The sequence below is a fragment of the Danio aesculapii genome, chromosome 8 (genome assembly GCF_903798145.1).
Source record: "Danio aesculapii chromosome 8, fDanAes4.1, whole genome shotgun sequence".
Taxonomy (NCBI): domain Eukaryota; kingdom Metazoa; phylum Chordata; class Actinopteri; order Cypriniformes; family Danionidae; genus Danio; species Danio aesculapii.
The window spans coordinates 8,430,957-8,451,760 of NC_079442.1; the positions used below are offsets into that span (position 1 = coordinate 8,430,957).

Consider the following 20,804-nt stretch of genomic DNA (forward strand, 5'->3'; position numbering starts at 1 on the left):
ATAAATCCCTGGGCACATATTCTCAATGAGCCTGTGTTGCAAATATTTTATTTTCCTGACACATGTAGCAACAACCAATATCAGTAAGCATTGGAATTATTGCATATTTAACGAGAAACAATAAATAATAACTACATTTGAACAGTTAATTCAATGAACTGAAATTATGCGTTTATAAATATATACAAATAATTATATATACTGTAGACAGATTGATTGATAAAAATCCCATTTACAAGTAAGCCCACAGTTTATAGCAGTTGATTTAATTTGTTTTCCTTATTTTCTAGATATTATTCATGTTTTATTATGACTACATGAAGGCATTTTATTATGTTAATCCCATTGTTCTGTCGCTCTTATAAAAAGATGCTAATGAAAAGTTATCTTAACAGGTTACTGAGAGAATCTCTAGTTTCTGTTACTTAAAACAGTTACTCAAAACTTTAATGATAAAAACTGGGTGACTAGCTGTCTTCCCTCTCTCTCGTTCTCTCTCTCTCCTTTTTTTAATGGTTCCCTTTAAACTTTAATCTATCCGGATTTTGCCTGCGTCATCTCTTGAGTCTCGCATCTACCTGATTATGCACGAAGCTCAGAATTGGTCTGTGAAGTGCTGTGTTTCTGAATAACCGGCAAACGTCTTAAGGGGACACACGCACACTCTCTTGGCTCAGAGGGGTGCTTTTGTTTTAGTGTGCATCCTAATATACTGTGCTGAGGCAATACCAAAATCATACACTAAAGTATTGGGTTGTGCTAGGCCCCCTGTGTGACTTGGGCCCTTAGAATCATTCTAATCCCTTCCCCCTGTTACAGAACCCCTGCACAGCACAGTTCATCAAGCAGTGAACATCTAGACAGACTGATAGAGGAATATGAACTGAGTGAAGTCCACGACCAGATGATAAAATCTGACAAAAGTGTGCTGAGAGCCCCAGCATGCCACCGCGAAAGGTTCTTTAAAGATGGACCCTATGATAAAAGCACGATTTTAGTAACCCAAGCCTTCACCAGAAGGAGAAGGAGCAAAATCTATTCAACATGGGCTCACTGATAAGGCCTGTAAAACCACCAATCTTGCTAAGGGATTTAAAGGCCAAAAACAAGTCTTGAGAATCAGAAATCTATTTGAAGCTTACTTAAGCATTTAAAACTGATGCACTATAAAAGCCCTCTCGCCTCTTAGATAAGTCTTTAGAGGAACACATGTGTCTTAGGAAGTTCTTAGCCATGTCATTGCAGAAAAAGAAAAAGTTCCCCAAAAAACACCACAAACTGGTGTGTTCAGCAGCAGTCATCATCACATGATTCAAATCCAAATTTTCTACAGTTCTGGATGTTGTTATTCAGCTTTACTGTGTTTTATCATTCAGTTAAATTTAGTGTTAATGATACAAAAGGAAAAAGTTCTGCTTGGTTTTGGTCGTTTTTTTTCTCACCCGATTTAGTTAGCAGGGGCGGACTTAAGCAATAAGCGAGGTAAGCAGTCACTTAGAGTCCTGGGAAATTAAGGGCCCAAGAAGCCTATATTAATTATATAGCTCTTTTAAACATTTTCTATCATTTGTTGTAAAATATGTCTCTAACCGTTAAGATTTTAAGGTTATACATTTTTTCAAAATAATAAAACGTTCCGTACTGCACATGCGTGAGGTGTAAACGCTTCGATCAAAGACACTGCCGGCCAGTGTTGCCAACCTCACCTTGTTCAGACCCTCCTAGCGCCAAATTTTCACCTGTAGCATTGAGAGCAGGTCATTCCTCTGCATTATCGACGGCAAATGTTTTTAGCACCGGCGCGAACATGAGGTATTTCCATGCTACAATCAAACCGTTCTGCTTCTCCTCTGTTTTAAATTTAATCATTTAAATGGGCCGTTTATTATTTTCTTACTGTTGTTCACAATCACAAAGAAAATCACAGGGGAAAACACAGCTTCCTCCACGATCCTGCTGTCTGGCAGAAACACCCATCATGTGATGAGCGTTGTGAGGGCCTGTTCAAATAACATTTCCCAGTGAACAGCCACCAATTCACAAACAGCAATTATTTAATTCAAATGAAAAATGATGAAAAGATTAGTTTGATGGATTGTGAATTAAATTTGTTTAAATGTTTTTTTAATTATTACTATTAAAATCTAATCACAAAAATGACAAATTAACTGTACAAAACACGGAGAGCAAACTCGGTCCTGGAGGGCTGGTGTCCAGCAAAGTTTAGTTTCCAACCCTAATTAGACACACTTGTACTAGCTAATCAAGTGTGTGTTGAGAAAAGTTGGAGCTAAAATCTGCAGGATTTAAGATAGGTCAACTGCTGGAGACCGCAATTGATGGTGGCCTTTTAAGGGCCGTTTACATATTGCGTCTTTTCTAGAGTTTGCGCAAGTTCATTTTTCCAATGGAGGCATGCGGCTTGCGCATGCAAGCTGCATGACATGCGCGCACCTTCTACACACACCCAGTTGAATGAATGCCGCAAGCACATCACGAAACACGTGACAAGAACTGACCAATCAGCTTCTTACTTTGTATGGAATATACACATTTCAATAGACTAATTACTTCAGACAAACACAGAACACCCAAACACTGCAGTACTTTGTAATTTTCTCCATAAATAAAACTTGTATCTGAGTGACAGCAATCTTTTGTCAGCTTGTCATCCTCTAAAAAAACGGTTGATGGTCGCCTAGTAACACCCCCCTCCCCCCTACCCCCACACACATAATTCACATAATTTTGGATCTGGCCTGTATCCAGAGCAAATGGTTGTCGTGGTCATTAATGAATCAAGAGTACAAGACTTGAATATAGTCTTTTATAGCATTTTTATAGCATAGATTATAGCATAGATCCCAAATGCCCCTTTTATGTTTGGCCAGAGGAGAACTTGTTGTCCTAGCTGACCATAGTTTCTCCCAAGATTATTTTCCCACTTCCATCAGTTGACCCTTACTCATGTTTATTGCTGATGTTGCTCTTCTATGTCTAGTTTGCCGGACTGTTCTGCTTTTTGGAAAAAAGGGCCACACAGCGACAAAGACACAGAATATCAGTGTTATGATTGGCCAGATTGCCTGTCAGTCAATCTGCCTTTGTTCAATAAAGGAGCTTTGGTTCCTTGCCAACACCAATCATTGTATGCCAAAGTGTATGTGATGTAAAAACAAGGCTCACTCAATTGTTCAAATCAATTGATTTTTTACTCTTATTCAACATTTCGAGTACCTTATTAAGAGCCAACCAAAATTTCTGACATGCCGTCCGACCATCCAATTGCTTATTGGGGGAGTTTATTCACCTCTTCGTGCCCCTAAACATTGCATGAATGCAACAGCATGACTAATGATGCAAGACTAATCTGAAATTTGGCCCAATACAAACAAAAGTCACACGAGTTAAAATTAGGCTCGGAATTGAACCCAAAGCTCATTTGTATGGTCAGCTTAAGTGTTTTTTTTCTATTGGCCAAAACATTACAATAATTGATCATTTTCAGCAGCAGTAATCAGCAAAACATTTGTCTGGTTTAGTGGCATTGTTTATGTTCTGCTCTACAACATGGCCGACTGATGACACATCATGAAATCACTCTATTGATATATTTTGTAAGCCTGTGTTGTGGTTGTGTGAATCAAGATGCCACTTTTGTGCTCAAAGGGCACTGTAGCGTGAAGCATGAGCAAGAAACTGTTAGTCAAAAACACATGATGGAACTTCTGTCTAAAAAATGAACTGTTAAAGCACAATTAGTCACTGAGAGTGATACACAGTCACAGGAGCAAAATGCGTTAAACTCCAAATGCAAGTCACATCTAAACTCAATAAAACAGGCAAACAATGGCTATGATGCAACCTAACCACCTCCCACTGCCAAAAAACTCCACTCAGAGTCGAAAGAAGCAGCGGACAGAATCATACACTGCAAGGTTGATTTGAGTCCCAGCTGACCCAGGATGTTTTCTATGTGGAGTTTGCATGTCTTCCATCCATCCAATCGTTTTATTGTAGTTTGATCTGCAGTTATTCATGCATTCAATCTAGGCATTGTACCAGTAGATATACCCCCACCTGAATTCCCCCACCAAAATCAGTATTTAATTATTATTTATCGGTGTTGTGTCTGAAAGAACCTTAACTTGTTGGGTTTTCTAAATTCCAAATTTTGAAGGAGATTATCCCCTACAATCCAATTGTGTATAGACCATTTCACTGTGGTGATGCCATTGCCCCATGAAAATGTCCAACTTGTTGTCAAACCATTTTAATAACTGTACCAAGAGGCAATTCAATAATATCTCAATGTTAAAACAGCCATCATAATGTTATATATCAATATGTGGACCTTTTAGAATTCTCGGAGCTATGGAAATTAAAATGTAAAACAGGAAATAAATTAGTACCATTGTTATTATTGTGTCTATATGTTCCCTGCCTGGTGAACTGGCAGTTATGTGATATACTGTTACGATAGTGTTATCTACTAATGCAACATCAAGTGAACCTATGAAAGGCAACATATGCAACTTTGGTTCCCTGAGTAGACCTAAGACAAATGTCATCTCTTTAGGCTGTTCCCAGAACATCATCTACTGACACAGCTTCTCATAGCCTACTTCGTAAATCAGTCTTGTGTGTGAAGGCACTTTAACTAGTTTGTTTTCTAGATTTTAAAGAAGATTTATTTAGTGCAATATAGTTCATCCAGTGCAGTTCTCAATTGTCCTTTGAAACAATCTAACTGTTACGAAGCGGCCAGGAGACAGAGGTAAGGAAACGTTAGGGTGTTTATTAAATGACAACAAGGAGCACATGAAGGATAGCCAGGAGGATCAGGAATGATGTTGGGGTCTTTTCCTCCGTGGCTGGGTAACAGGAATACACGAGGATGGACAGCACACACCAGATACAGCTGACAGAGGATGACACAGACTTGGAAGGACTGGAAGACAGGACGATTCGGGTGGACCAGGAAGACTAGGAGGAATACAAAGAGAACAGGTAAGTAAAGCGTTTGTTTTAGCTGAGGATGACTACGCTGAGTGGTCGCTCAGTTGTCCGCTTTCGTCGAGACGAGCCCGGACAATGAGCGACTGGAGTGCTGTGCTTTTATCTGGTGCTCGTGAATGTGATGCAGCTGTGTGCTCATTAGAAGTCAGGTGATGGTGATCTTCGTGAGTGGGGATCGTGAGAGCCTGACCAATCCGTGACAGTACCCCCCCTCCCCAGGGCCCGCTCCTGAGGGCCGACACCTCCGACGCCGTGGTGGTCTCCCTCTGCCTCTAGGCGCTGGGAACTCAGGGTGGCTCTCATGAAACTCCACCATGAGACTAGGATCGAGAATATCAGCTCTGGGAACCCATGTCCTTTCTTCGGGGCCGTACCCTTCCCAGTCCACCAGGTACTCCAACTGGCCACCACGACGTCGGGAACGCAAGATCTCCTTCACTGCGTAGACGGCTCCTTCTTCTAGGAGCAGTGGAGGAGGGGGTTCCTCTTCGTGGTCAGGCTCTGTGGAGGGAAGAACAGGATCGTGATAGGGTTTCAGGAGTGATACGTGGAATGTAGGGTGAATACGGTAGTGAGAGGGTAATTGTAGTTTGTAGGTGACGGGGTTAACCTGTTCCACGATGGTGAAGGGACCAACAAATCGGGGACTTAACTTGCGAGAGGGCAGTCGCATGCGTATGTCCCGGGTGGATAGCCACACCTTTTGTCCGGGTGTGTATCTGGGTTCTTCAGACCTTCTTCTATCGGCGGTTACCTTGCTTCGACGGACTGCCCTCTGCAGATGTTGATGAGCCTCGTCCCAGACTCTCTCGCTCTCCCGGAACCAGTGATCCACTGCGGGGACATCAGATGGTTCGCCATCCCAGGGAAAGAGCGGTGGTTGGAAGCCCAGGACGCACTGGAATGGCGTGAGTCCGGTGGAGGGTTGCCGCAGTGAATTTTGGGCATATTCTGCCCAGCCCAAATACTGGCTCCAGGAGCTCTGGTGACCACTGCAGAAGGTCCCTCAGGAACCGTCCCACCTCCTGAATCTTCCTCTCTGTCTGCCCGTTGGTTTGGGGATGATATCCAGAAGAGAGGCTGACGGCCACACCTAGGAGCTTGAAGAAGGCTTTCCATAGACGTGAGATGAACTGTGGACCTCTGTCCGACACAATATCTTCTGGAATACCAAATGACCTGAAGACTTGATTAAAGATATTGTCGGCTGTTTCAAAGGCTGTGGGAAGACCTTTCAGAGGGATTAGTTTGACAAACTTTGAGAATCTATCTACGATGACTAGAATACAGGTATTACCTTCTGACGAGGGGAGGTCAGTGATAAAGTCCACTCCTAGGTGTGACCAGGGACGGTTTCGGAATCGGCAAGGGATGGAGCTTTCCAGCGGGTAGATGACGTGGGCTCTTGGATTGGGCACAGTCCTTACAGCCCTGAACATATTGCCTCACATCCCTTGCCATGTTTGGCCACCAGAATCGTTGGGATACTAGCGAGAGAGTATTGTTGATCCCTGGATGTCCAGTGCCTAGCGAGGTATGTAAGGAGTGGATCAGATCTACCCGGTGTTCAGGTGGTATGAACTGCCGATGAGGAGGGCATCCCGGCGGAGCAGGGGCTTCCGGAGTTGCAACGACTGGAGGAGCGTTCCAGGTGATCGGACAAATGGAGATGTGTTCGGGAAGAATCTTCGTTGGGAGTTCTTCATGATCGTGATGCTCGTGTAAACGAGAGAGAGCGTCTGCTCTTAGATTCTTGGGTCCTGGACGATAGGAAATGGAGAAATCAAAACGTGAGAAGAAAAGTGACCATCTGGCTTGACGTGGACATAGTCTCTTGGCCTCTTTGATATATTGGAGGTTTTTGTGATCTGTGATCACCTGGAACGGATGTTTGGCTCCCTCCAACCAGTGACGCCACTCCTCCAAGGCTAGCTTGATTGCTAGAAGCTCCCTGTCTCCTATGCTGTAATTCTGCTCCGCCGGGCTCAACTTCCGAGAGAAATAGGCACAGGGATGCAGTCGGGGCGGTGTATCATGATGTTGGGATAATACTGCCCCGACGCCGGTGGTGGATGCGTCCACTTCCACCACGAAAGGAAGATTTGGGTCAGGATGAGTCAGGAGTGGGGCCCTTGTGAACTCCTTCTTAAGAAGGCGGAAGGCTGCGGCTGCTTCTTTGGTCCACTCCAGTCCTTTGGGTTTACCCTTGAGGAGATTAGTGAGAGGTGATGTAATCCTGCTGTAGTCCTTGATAAACCGTCTATAAAAGTTAGCAAACCCAAGAAACCTCTGGAGCTCCTTAATGGAAGTGGGTTCTGACCAGGATAGAACAGCCTCAATTTCTTCCCATCCATACGTATACCGGTTTGGTCAATGATGTATCCCAAGAAATGAATCGACTTCTGGTGGAATGAGCATTTCTCCGCTTTGAGGTAGAGGTGATGTTCTCTCAATGTGTGTAGGACCTCCGCAACGTGTTGGCGATGTTCGGCCTCACTCCGGGAGTAAATGAGGATGTCATCTATGTACACTATTACAAAGTGGTGAAGAAACTCCCGGAGGACTTCATGAATGAAGTTTTGGAATACGGAGGGGGCGTTGACCAGACCGTAAGGCATGACCTCATATTCATAGTGGCCAGTAGGGGTCACGAATGCTGTCTTCCATTGGTCCCCCTCACGTATTCTTATCAGATTATACGCGCTGCGGAGGTCCAATTTAGTGAAGACTTTAGCTTCTCGGAGCTGTTCCAAAGCGGCTGGTACCAGAGGAAGGGGATATCGGTATTTTACTGTACCGTTATTTAGGACCCTGTAGTCGATGCATGGACGCAGCCCTCCGTCCTTCTTGGCCACAAAGAAGAAGCTTGAGGCGGCTGGTGATTTTGAGTGACGTATGTACCCCTGACTCAGAGCCTCCCTTATGTAATCTTCCATTGCCTGATTCTCTGGAAGCGAGAGCGGGTAGATCCTACCTCTTGGCAACTGGGCATCTGGAACTAGGTCGATCGCGCAGTCCCATGGCCGATGCGGCGGTAGCTGGGAAGCTCTCTTGGGGCAGAAGACATCATGAAAGGAGCTGTACTCCTTAGGAATGTGGATAGACTGCTTCTCAGGAGGACTCTCGACCGATGTTGTAAACAAAGAAATGGGGTTCCGACCTTGAAGAGGGAGATTTGGAAAACAGGTAGGTGTACATCCAGATCCCCATTTCTTTATCTCTCCTGTGCCCCAAGAGATGATGGGATCGTGCTTCACCAGCCACGGGCGCCCTAGAATGATGTCCATATTTGCACCCTCCAGAACCAGAAATTGAATCCTCTCTTGATGTAACAACCCCACTTGAAGAAGGATGTCTTCGCATTGTCGATGGATACGGGTCGAAGATCGAGTGCACTGGGTTATCGGTTGTATCTGGTATATATGCGAGGACGCCTCAGTACGTAGGTGGAGTTGACGACAGAGGGATTGGGAGATGAAGTTCCCTGCTGACCCGGAGTCGATGAGGGCTGTGACAAGGAGAGAAATAGAGGCAGTAGTTATTTGTACGGTGGTAGTAAGTGGTTTACATTGTTCAATATTCGTACTGAATACACTCACTGAAGTCCGAATGGGACGAAGGGGACACTCCATACGGGTGTGTCCACTGACACCGCAGTATAGACACAGACCCCGGGTCAGCCTCCTCTGTCGTTCCGCTGATGTCAGTCTTCCAGACTCTATTATCATGGGTTCTGGTTCTGGAGAGGCTGTTGACTCAGGCGATTGGAGGAGTGCAGACGAGGGGGTGATGGTGTCCTGTTGATAGGAACGGAGACGATCGGAACATCGGAGAGAATGTTGGATGAATCTCTCCAGACCCATAGTATCATCTAATGTGGCCAGCTGGATTCGGAGAGTGGGTTCCAAGCCGAGCCGGTACGTGGTCAACAACGATCTCTCATTCCATCCACTTGCAGCTGCTAGAGTGCGAAACCGGAGAGCATATTCCTGTGTAGATAGAGTACCTTGCTTTAGATGATACAGCTGCTCTCCAGCGGCTACTTCCCCATCAGAACGTCCAAACACCTCTTTGAAATACTCCGTGAAGGTAGTGATGGAATTCATGACCGGCCCGGCTTGGTTCCAGATCGTCTCAGCCCATTTAAGTGCAGGCCCAGAGAGTAGTGATACGATGTAGGCGATCTTTGACTTATCTGTGGGATATAGAGAAGGTTGCATTTCGAATATGAGGGAACATTGTAACAGAAAACCATTGCACTCCCCCGCTCCGCCTGAGTAGGGCGCTGGTCGGGCCATGGGACTGGAAGGAAGGGCGAAGAAGAAAACTGTGGAGGCGGAAGTGCTCGGTGCTGGTGGTGCGTTGGAAAGTGGAGCTGGTGGCTGTAGAATCCGCTTCAACTGGTCCACCAGCTCTTGAAAGTGATCGGGGGTGCTCATGTTGTCGTCGTTATTGGTCCGGGCTTCTGTTACGAAGCGGCCAGGAGACAGAGGTAAGGAAACGTTAGGGTGTTTATTAAATGACAACAAGGAGCACATGAAGGATAGCCAGGAGGATCAGGAATGATGTTGGGGTCTTTTCCTCCGTGGCTGGGTAACAGGAATACACGAGGATGGACAGCACACACCAGATACAGCTGACAGAGGATGACACAGACTTGGAAGGACTGGAAGACAGGACGATTCGGGTGGACCAGGAAGACTAGGAGGAATACAAAGAGAACAGGTAAGTAAAGCGTTTGTTTTAGCTGAGGATGACTACGCTGAGTGGTCGCTCAGTTGTCCGCTTTCGTCGAGACGAGCCCGGACAATGAGCGACTGGAGTGCTGTGCTTTTATCTGGTGCTCGTGAATGTGATGCAGCTGTGTGCTCATTAGAAGTCAGGTGATGGTGATCTTCGTGAGTGGGGATCGTGAGAGCCTGACCAATCCGTGACACTAACAAGGCAAAAGAATGCATGTCAAGTACATTTCTATTGTGCTTTATACAATGTCAGTTGTGACAAAGCAGTTTTACATAGATTAAAAAAAGAATAAAAGGGCACAACATTATTTCAGATTGTGGTGCATATTCTCTGCACAATAGGCTGATAGCAGTTAATGGTTGAATGTAGATGTAGTTCTTGATTAGATTAAGATTCAGTTCAGCTTTATATGAATGTCAGTGTTGAAGCATGATACACTGAAGAGAAGCTTCATTGACTCCAACCACGCAAGCCAGAGGCAACAGTGGCAAGATACCAAAACTCACCCATTTGATGAAAGTTGTAAAACAAGCCTTGAGAGACAACCATCTGCTCTGGATATAGGTTCGATCCAAGATTATGTAAACCTTGGGATAAGGAAAGAACGCCAGACTAGCATGAGTGTAGATGGCGTTAAATGTACAGTTTCTTTTTTGGAAGTGTTCCCTGCTCCAGTTCTTCTGATTAATTCAGCCAAATAATCCTTTAGAAGATTTAGAGTTCCATGCATGAACCTTGTTTTCGCTTAGGGCACACTCACACTATGCTATCTGAACTGTGCCCAGGCGCGTTTCCCGGTTCGTTTGAGAAGTGTGAGTGCTCTGAATCGGCTCAGGTGCGGTTCAGTTGGCCGGCCCTGGCCTGGTTGGAAGAGGTGTGTCAGAGCGCGGTTCAATTTGGCGCGGTACGCTGGTAGTGTACGTGCAAAGCGCTTGAGCCCGAAGCTGAAGACGAGACTGACTTTTAAGGGACTGTTTCATATGGATTTATTAATCATTCTTACTGTTCAATGAACGCAAACTTGCATTGTTTAATAAAGACGCAAACCCCTCGCTGCACGTCTGCTGCACCTTCAGCAAACCTCCTAATACCTGCAGCACGAGGACTTTTATAATTATTTATGAGCATCAAAAGTGGCTGATCTGTTCGGCAAAATATTTGACTGCATGTCACTGCATCCTAAACGACAAAAATATTATAACTAAAGCAATGTCCACTGTGCTCAGCAAGAGTGCTTCTCTTACTGTTAAACTGAACAGGGCATCATTGATGACGTAACCATGCTGAGGCTTAAATGCAAGCGTGCTTCGGCACGGTTCAAGGCAACTGTACCTATTAAGAGTACGTCCTTACACATCTCTATGCAGTGTGCATTGTTCCCTGGTTCCTTCTCCTTCGATGCTCTCTACCTGAGCATGAGAAACCTCTATTTCACTTCCAAATATCCATTCTTGGATTTACACAACGGCATTGCCTGCAGTAAAGGATGAAATAAAGGCCAGGACGCACCAAGCTGATGGTGGGCCATTGGGCTTCGTCTGTATCAGTCTGCGGTTCGGTTGTGTTTGGTGTGTTTCACACATTGCCACTCATTGGCTTAATGAAGGAGCTTCTTGGCCCGATTCAGCATGTAGAATCTGAGTCGGGTGTCGGCTAAAGAGAGGGTTATTAATTATTGGTCTGATTGGTTATTCAGCAACAAATCAGACTGCGAGAACAAAAACTGAAGTGACGTAGCAAGTAAACACTTCAAGTCAAGAAGAAACCCAATTACCAGCTGTATTTTTGCTACATTTCTCTAATATTTGCTAACGATATCGATCATTAGATTATCAGGCATATTTGCATGAGCAAATCCCACCATGGTGATTTACAAGTACTGTGAAAATGGTTTTAAATGCTGCTTTGTTTACTTTTTGTGCATCTAAATTTACCTTTTGTTGAACAAGAAAACAGATTACTGCCACCCACAGTTGTGACAAATCTTCTCATGCAGGCTCAAAATCAGTTGGCTACTGTCTGTTTGGTGTTTTCACACACAGCTTTTTGGTCCAGACGAGACCAGGTGCGACTCAATGCAGAGCGACAACACAATTAGGTTTCATCTGCTCTAGTTGTTTGGCATGTGTCCTTGCCTTGAAATACTTCTGTGAATAAATACAAAATGTCATTTGAACAAAACATATGCTTCTTTCAAGCTGAAATTATGGTGGAATATCCTGTGGAGTCCACTTTGCAGGGCACTTAATCTTGAATTAGAACAAATGTCTGCACGAGGACTGGGATTGTGAAGTGCTGCTGTGTGCATAGAACCTCTTTAATTTACACCTACTGTACCTGTAGTGTTAAACATAACACAAACTGGTGACAAGACACATCTTACAGAATTCTTACAGAAATGTCTGTTTGCAAAGAAGAATCTTGTTTCTGCTTAAAAGTTTACTAGGGAAATTTCAATATGTCCGTCAGCATAGATTGACATAATGCAACAAAGATGTTCATAAAAAAAAATGGTGTCTTCATAAATAATAGAATATCCTTGAGGCACATCTATATATATTGTGTTTTGCACAAGAATGTGAGTCAATGTATAAAGCATGTGAAAAAGGGGGATAGGGTGGTTTGTAGTTAAAGTTGGGAGATTTTTGAGAGTTAATCTGTAGTCAAGATGTCAGTTGAGTTTGCAGACAAAATATTATGTAATGTGCCGTCACGGTGGTGCAGTGGGTAGCACAATCGGCTCACAGCAAGAAAGTCACTGGTTCGAGCCTCATCTGGGTCAGTTGGCATTTCTCTGTGGAGTTTGTATGTTCTCCCAGTGTTTGCGTGGGTTTCCTCCGGGTGCTCCGGTTTCCCCCACAAGTCCAAAGACATGCGGTACAGGTGAATTGGGTAAGCTAAAATAAGTCCGTAGTGTATGTGTGTGAAATCGCTGCAGCCCAGAGACCTCCAAGACGCCACAAGTATGCTGGGGTTAGGGTTAGTGTAGGTGTAGTAGACATTAACAAATCACAACAGGTTACTGTGAGGTTGGGCTAGGTGTAGACGCTAATAAAACACAGGTTACTGTGAGGTTGGGCTAGGTGTAGACGCTAATAAAACACAGGTTACTGTGAGGTTGGGTTTACGGTTGGGGTAGGTGTAGACATTCATAAAACACAAAAGGTTGGACTCTGTGTCATGTACAAGACATTAAATAAATGAAAACTCCAGGAGGTGTGCACAGCCCACTTAGAGATCAAGTCCAACCCACTCAGAGTTGACCAGCCAATTTGGAGTTGGTTCCGAGCTCTGTTTATACCCTTCTCTTTGACTTGTTGACTTAAAACTGCTGCCCACAGTACACATCGCCCCCCAATGGTACAACAGCCATTACATTTTGGATCCTATACACATATGATGTGTTATTGAAGATTTTTTAAATATTTAGAGTAAGAAACATAATGGTCGTGTAAATACATCCTAGCTGGGTTTATTTCATCCTGGTAAATCTTAAAAATCTATACATTTTAAATGCATTATTATACTACAAGCTATAGTTAAACCAGTAATAAAGAACTTGTGCTTTAGTATTTTAGTCAGCATCTCAAAATAAATTTAGTTATTTAATGTATGACCTTTATAAACAATGACAACAATTTTAGGTATAATGTACTTAACAGTAAGAAACATTCATCAGCAATCTCCTCTTGCGTAAACCTACAGTAAGTCGTCTTTTATATTCGTTATATTATATTTTAATACTATTGTATTTTAATAATAAATAAATACACACTTTTTTCACAGTGTTTTGTTTAAATTTGGCAAGGATATAAACAGTAACTTTATTTTATTTCATGTAGTTGATATAGTTTAGCATGAGTATGAGTACAAAGGGTTATATATTTATAACAGTTGCAAGTTGGAGTTATTAATAAAATATGTGGTAATGCTGAAATCTGTTTCAAGAGTTCCCACTTAGATATGCTTGGCGTTTAAAGCAGGTTTGGCATGCTGTTCCGGGAGAGAACCCTGAGCTCGGAGATATTTGAGCCCAGGGCTCCCGCCTGGTCGATAAGCATATCAGGAGATCCGAGATCAGGTAGGTCTCGAGAGCTCCCCCTTTAGAAAAGGGAGGAAAAGGAGGAGATGGGGTGGAAGGGGGGATTCTTCCGAACGAAGATAGAGCAGTAGGTCTATCTAATGGATAATGATCCATTTATAGTAAACTAGGATCACTCTGATTGGATTATTACTGATTACAGATGAGTGGCCAGACCTGCTCAATCATATCACGAGCTCCTCTTGAAATTAGTTTATGAAACTTCACTTTGTTTAATTTACACCAGTTGGTTTAGTGATGAGCATCATAATATTTGGTGATGTGTATCACTGCTGTGGTAAATTGATGCATACATTTAAAAAGTAACCATTTGTGTGGCCATTTTACTTTGCTTTTACCACTTCCGTACATAACCGCGGTGCTTGATTGTAGGTGGTGAGCTTTGCCAGCCTGAAATTTGACCGCTCCTACAGCTGGATGGTCCTGTGTGTGCTGTGGTGCTCCATAGCACAGTCCATCCTCCTCCCCATGTTCCTGTGGGCCTGTGACCGTTACAGGGCAGACGTCAAGATGGTCTGGGAGAAATGTGTGGCCATCATGTCCAACGATGAAGTGGATGAAGGTAAGGACCACCCAAGACATCAATGCTGTGTTAAAAATTATAATGCTTATATGTTAAATCATTGTTTATTTAATTTATTTTTTTGCATAACAAGATAATAAAAAGTATAAAAATATAGTTTTCTACATTTTAGTAATTGGAAAAAGGCAACTAAACTCAAACGCTTGTAAATGTAGTAATTTAAAACATGCACTGTATGAAAAATAAAAAAATTATTTTAAATAGTCAGTGTAGTTTAGTAATTATCGTCCTGCTGTCACATGCATACTGATATCATTTTAAAGTTGCATATTATATATGCAAAATAAATAAATATATTAAAAAAAATTTAAGTAGTGAAATATGTAATATGTTATTAATTATTCAAACACAGTTTAATGTTAAAAGGATGTGGAGAAAAGAGGTAAAGGAAGTTTCATACTTCATTTTTATTTGACTATTATTGTTTATATATATTTTTTATATAATAAAATATTTTTATATATAATAATTTTACAATTATTTATTTTTTATTGATTTATCGTTATTATTGTTATTTGTATTCTTTCTGTTATATTTTGGGGCGGGGGGTTGAGGGGGGGGTTGTTTGGTCAACAAACGATGATTTCCGTCATTAGATTTATCATGTGACCTACATTTCAACAAAAACCTTTTCATAAGTTTTAGCTGACATTACTGGAATATGTTCCTTTACAATGAGAATAACTGTATTCAAGCCTAGGCTGCTGTATTTGGTTAGCTGCTATACAGTATATTAAAATAATTAAGTAAAAAGGGGGAGTACATACAAAATTTCAGCACCGTTGTTTCACTGATGCAACTTTTTCATGATGTGTCACCACTACTTTCACATTTGCGTTTGCCTATACAACATATGCAACCCAGGCTCATTCTGATTATGTATCCCTATATACATTTCTGGAGAGAGCAAAATACATCCCAGGAGCTTTTTTTTTTGCTGTTTTTGTTTTTGTGAATCCACAAGAGGCTGCTGTGTACACTAAAACCAACCAATAGTGGTTTAAAAAGCACTGATTGCCTTGCCCACCACCTTCCCTAAACCCAACTGCAGTGTTTTAAAAAGAAATCCAGAAAAAGAAAAGCCCACTGATTTTTACCACGTTTTCAGATTTTACCAAATTCTCACCTGGTTATTTACTTATTTATTTAATTTTTTAGCGTTTGTTTTTGTCTTACCTGTTTTTTGGAACAGTTCTTCACTGGACTCGAACCCCGTTGTTGCGGTCAACTCTGCTCTGCATCTCAAGTCCGCCAACATATATGTCGAGCTACAGAACAAACTGGTAAAAACAAAAAAAGCCGTCTGTAACAGTCAGCTTGTAAGCGAGAAAAGGAACGGCGTCTTACTGCCTCGTAGCGTTCGTTTTAAGACTAAATGCAGCCTTATGTACTTCTGACTACATAATTCCCGATCTCCAGAAATGTTTATAGGGCTATGTTTTCAGAATAAGTCTATGTTGAATATATAGGCACTGTTACTACAGTAAAACTTGTAGATTTGTGTCTTTTACTCCTGTAATCAAAAGTAAATTAATAAATAAATAAAACAAAGTGACAGAAAGAACCCTTTCAAAGAGTTCTGATGTTAATTTGCTCTACCAATATTCCTAGGCTTATTATTGAAACATACCCCTATATACATTTCTGGAGAGTGCCAAATACGTCCCAGGAGCTACATTTTGGGGGGGGGGGGGGGGTTTGCAGTTTTGGTTTTTGCGAATTCACCTGAGGCAGCTGGGTACGCTTTTTCAGATTTTGAATTTCCATTCGTGCTTGCTGTTCTCACGTAAAACCACCAGAAGCCGTTGACTGACCGACCAATCCTTCCACCCACCACCCTTCCCTAAACCCAACCAAAAGTGTTTTCAAAAGCACTGATTGACCCACCCACCCCTTCCCTAAACCCAACCAATAGTGTTTTCAAAAAATAAAAACTGATTGAAACACCCCCCACCCCTTCCCTAAACCCAACCAACAGTGTTTTCAAAATTAATCCAGAAAAAGAAAATCCCTCGCAGCCGGAATCGTTCGGAAACCGCTAAAGTCTATCAACACACATGGCGAGCCACTGGGCAAACTGGTAATAGCGAAGAAGCAGTCCACATGGAGGTAAGTCATCAGCTGGTAGCGCGAAAAGAACCAGAAGCCATCGGCCACATCATAGTATAGCTGTGGCTACATAATTCGCGCTCTCCAGAAACTTATACGGGGGTACGTTTTCACAATCAGTCTGCATTGTCGTATTTACTGTATTGTTACTGTATTGTTCACAATCATGACAAAAATTCTCTAAGAGAAGCTAAATGGTGTTTTGGTTCCAACTTTGCTTATATAAATGCGTATTCAAAGATGTTCCAACATATAAAAATAGTATTAAAAATAGATTTCCTTTAGGTCACATGATGATTATGATCAACCACATACTATTAAAAAACCAGAGGCTGTCCGAATGTACTGATGAATGTAGGTGTTAAGTGTTTAACATTGCCATTAGCAGTATTTCATTACCCTTCCTGCTATTCGGCACCATTTGCATAAGGAATATGTACAAGAGATGGATTATTGTGATCTTAATTTTACAAGTGCTCTGCTTCTTTCCAGACGGTTTGCCTTGTGTAACACAGCTCAGTTGTATGTATAAGGGTTGCTTCTTGTACTTGTGTCTCTCTCAAATGCATGCTAAGCTGCCTGTGCTAACAGCTGATCTCATCTGTCATCCCGCTGTCTCCCCCATTTTGCCTTAAGATCAGCATTTCACATTGCCCTACAACTGTTTTTAATGATCTAAAGATATCGCTACACCCCTTACAGAGATTTTTTCCCATCCCCAAATCGAATCATAAGGGAATTTCGATCAATTGCATTCTATAGCACTTCCCAAGAAGTAAACGGCAACAGTCAGTCCTGATTATCAGTACAAGACTATTATGTGATTCCATTTGAAGACATCCTCTAATTTCAATGCGAACCCCAATAAAATAAATGTATAAAAGGGAATTTGTTTCTCCTACCTATTCGTCTGTCTGTCTGTCTGTCTGTGTATTCTGAGCACATTGATCTTTAATCCTGATATATATGCTTTCTGCGTTTGCAGAAAACAGCCAGGATGGAGGCATTCATCCGGACTTAATATTTGACAGACCGTTTGACTATAGCTCCGCTGGTGATATCATGACGGTAGAGCGTATTGCCAAGTACGAATTCTCAACCTTAGAAAGGGGGGGCTATCCATTGAGGGAGCTTCAGGAAGATAAAATGCACTATTTGCAGGTATATTTCCATTGATTTTGTTTTTTAAATTTATATATTTGACTTTATTTTGAACAAATCAAAACTAATGTGCATGCAATGGCCCTCGACCTTTGTAGTCACTAAACACTTGTACTGGAATCCTTTTGCATTCCTGTTGAAGACTTTTTCAAAGGTCAAACTGAAATTGGAGAACTCTTGTTGTGTGTGAGAAAATGTGATCTAACACATATTTTTCTTCACCCAAGTGGTATTTTTTGAATGTAGGCTTACTGTTGCAGGGCTCATGTGACGACTGCCACTGATGCCTTTTTTTAGTTTATACTTTAAAGTTAAAAGCTTGAAGTCATCGCAAAATATAAATAAATGAATAAACAAAACATGCTCAGAATGTCTGACTAACGTGACATAAAATTGTATGAAGGAGACACTGATTTTATTGATTATGAGTTGTAGAGGCACAGCTGATATGTGATCTGTGTGGAAGTTCATGCTTTCATGACATCCAAATTTTGAATAGAATTCATATTATTAATCGCAGTAAAATGTACAGCTGTGCAATGCTTTCACTTCAAACTTTTAACCATTCAAATTGCCCATTAACACTCACATGTAACCTCCACATGTAACATTCATTGGACTTGATTATTATCAATTTCACCTGTCATCCATTTTTCTCTCTATATAAATAACCAATGATTAACTGGAATGAAAACTTGGACTTGGAGGTTAAATGTGGAGAATATGTCATAAACTTGTATGCCAAACACTTCCCAAAGCTCTGTTAGAGAGTCGGCAGTGCTTGACTGCTTCCCATTGCTGATTTACTGCTACATACTGTACATTGCACGAATCAACATTTGAAATTCTCTTCAAAGTTTATAGAACTGCCATTAACGTTGTGTTTGTTAGAACTGTTTCAAAGACACTTGGCAAAAAACACTGATGCTTATTGATTAGAACTAGAAAACAATGTTTAAAATACATCAAAGTGTATCCAAAATCAACCCCTATAATTCTATTGACTATTTGCTAAATTAGTCCACTAAGGCCATGTCCATTCGTACATGAGTTTTTGCTTTTTTTTATGCTTATGAAAACACCGTGATGCATGATAAGCGCACACGAAACCAACATGCGGAGATAATTCCACTTTCAAATTTTACTGTCACCTCACAGCAAGGTCGCTAGTTCGACTTCCGGATGGACCAGTTGACATTTCTCTATGGAGTTTTCATGTTCTCCCCGTATTCACATGGGTTTCCTTTGGGTGCTCCGGTTTTTCCCACAGTCCAAAGACATGCGCTATAGGAGAGTTGGGTAAACAAAATTGGCCGTAGTATGTGAATGCTAGAGTGTATGGGTATTTGCCAGTACTGCGTTGTGGCTGAAAGGGCATCCGCTACATAAAACATAAACATTCATTTCACTATGGCGACCCCTGATAAATAAGAGACTAAGCTGAAGGAAAACGAATGAATAAATGAAGTATTTTTGCCAATAAATTGCATACAAGTCAATGCAAACATGAGAACAGAGGTGAATTACCATCTCGCTGTGTGAATGGCGTAGAATATGGGATGTGTTTAGCGCAAATGTGCAGAATTTGTCTCATTTGCATCTTCCATGTTTCTTGTCAACCCAGCCGTGTTGGCCAATCAGAAAGGAGAAAATGCTGATGAGCGAAAACTCCAGTTGTATTGTCCACACAATCACACTGTACCCGGAGTTTCAGAAAATCTTTACCCTCCCTGCCGAAAAAAACTGCTTAAACCAGCTTAGGCTGGTTGGCTAGTTTTAGCTGGTGGACCAGCCTGGTTTTAGAGAAGTTTTGGCTATATCAAGCTGGTTTCCAGCCATTTCCAGCCTGGTCTTAGCTGGTTAGGCTGGGGGATGACCAACTAAAACCAGCTTGACCAGCATAGCCAGCCAAAACCAACTATGTCTAGCTTGAACCAGGCTGGTCAAGCTGGATTTAGCTGGTCATTTTCCAGCCTAACCAGCTAAGACCAAGCTGGAAATGGCTGGAAACCAGACTGGAAATGGCCGAACAAACAATGAAACTGCATAGAAAAAAAAAACTGTGGTTTGAAAAATACCAGTGTTCATGTCTAATATAGTCCTCTTGAAGGAGTGAATGCAACAAGCAACAAGCTTTGCTGTTTGTTAAATCTTTCCGACGGATTAGATTTTAAATGTCTTGGTCAGACACTGTTAGAGTTATTTAAGACTTAGTTATTACTTAGTATTTGATTTCTGTTAGGTGTCCGAATTTGAATTCTGTGTAACCCTGGCGGTCCTACACCACCCAACCTGCTCCGAGCTGGGATCGAATCTGCAACTCTCCGCATGGGAGTATGTTGCTCTAACAAGGGGGCTAAAGACCATTGCCTCTAGCGTCTGTCGCTAGAGCACCTTTAGAGGTCAGAGGAGTGAGGTTTACCGGCACAGCACTTCACTAGCTGGCCTCCGCTACACTCTCACCCCTTAACCTCACTCCCATCCGGGTCACAGCAACAATGTAACCCTGTCGGTCCTACACCACTCAACCCGCTCTAAGCAGGGATCGAACTGGTTACTCTCCGCATGGGAATCGGTTGCTTTAACAAAGAGGCTATGGACCATGGCCTCTAGCGTCTGTTGCTAGAGCACCTTTAGATGTCAGAGGAGTAAGATTTACCTGCACAGCACTTAACTGGCTGGCTTCTGTTACACTCACCCCCTTAAACCTCACTCCCATCCCGGACAAGCCCCCACATGTAATGCACCAGTCCTACTGCATCCAACCAGGTCTGAGCTGGGATCGAACCCGCGATTTTGTGCATGGAAGTCAGTTTCTCTAACAAGCACTTCACTAGCTGGCCTCCGCTACATCTACATTGGATGCCATTTTGTGGACAGATGCAGGAAATAATTCTTCACATGAACACTCACAGTGCATCATGGATATTTATTGTGGTGCATTGTGAGATTGGTTGAGTACACTTCTGAAAATCCACTATGGTTTCGGACACTACAACAAATGGCTTCTCCCTCAAATAGTGCACAATTTGTATGGCGTGTAAGGGGTGATTTCAGATACAGTCTTGGACTGCAGAATAATGATCA

At 42.3% G+C, this 20,804-nt stretch overlaps 1 protein-coding gene across 2 annotated transcripts in view; it reads left to right on the forward strand.

The window, feature by feature from the left end:
• Positions 1-20,804, forward strand: part of LOC130233196 (probable G-protein coupled receptor 153) — a 47,164-nt gene that overhangs the window by 21,181 nt on the left and 5,179 nt on the right. The window contains exons 3-4 of one of the 2 annotated variants that reach the window (XM_056463121.1): positions 14,237-14,426; positions 17,542-17,717. In XM_056463121.1, coding sequence (XP_056319096.1) covers positions 14,237-14,426; positions 17,542-17,717 — 366 coding nt within the window. Of the gene's footprint in view, positions 1-14,236; positions 14,427-17,048; positions 17,079-17,541; positions 17,718-20,804 lie in introns of both variants that reach the window. The other variant, XM_056463120.1, reaches the window with a different exon arrangement.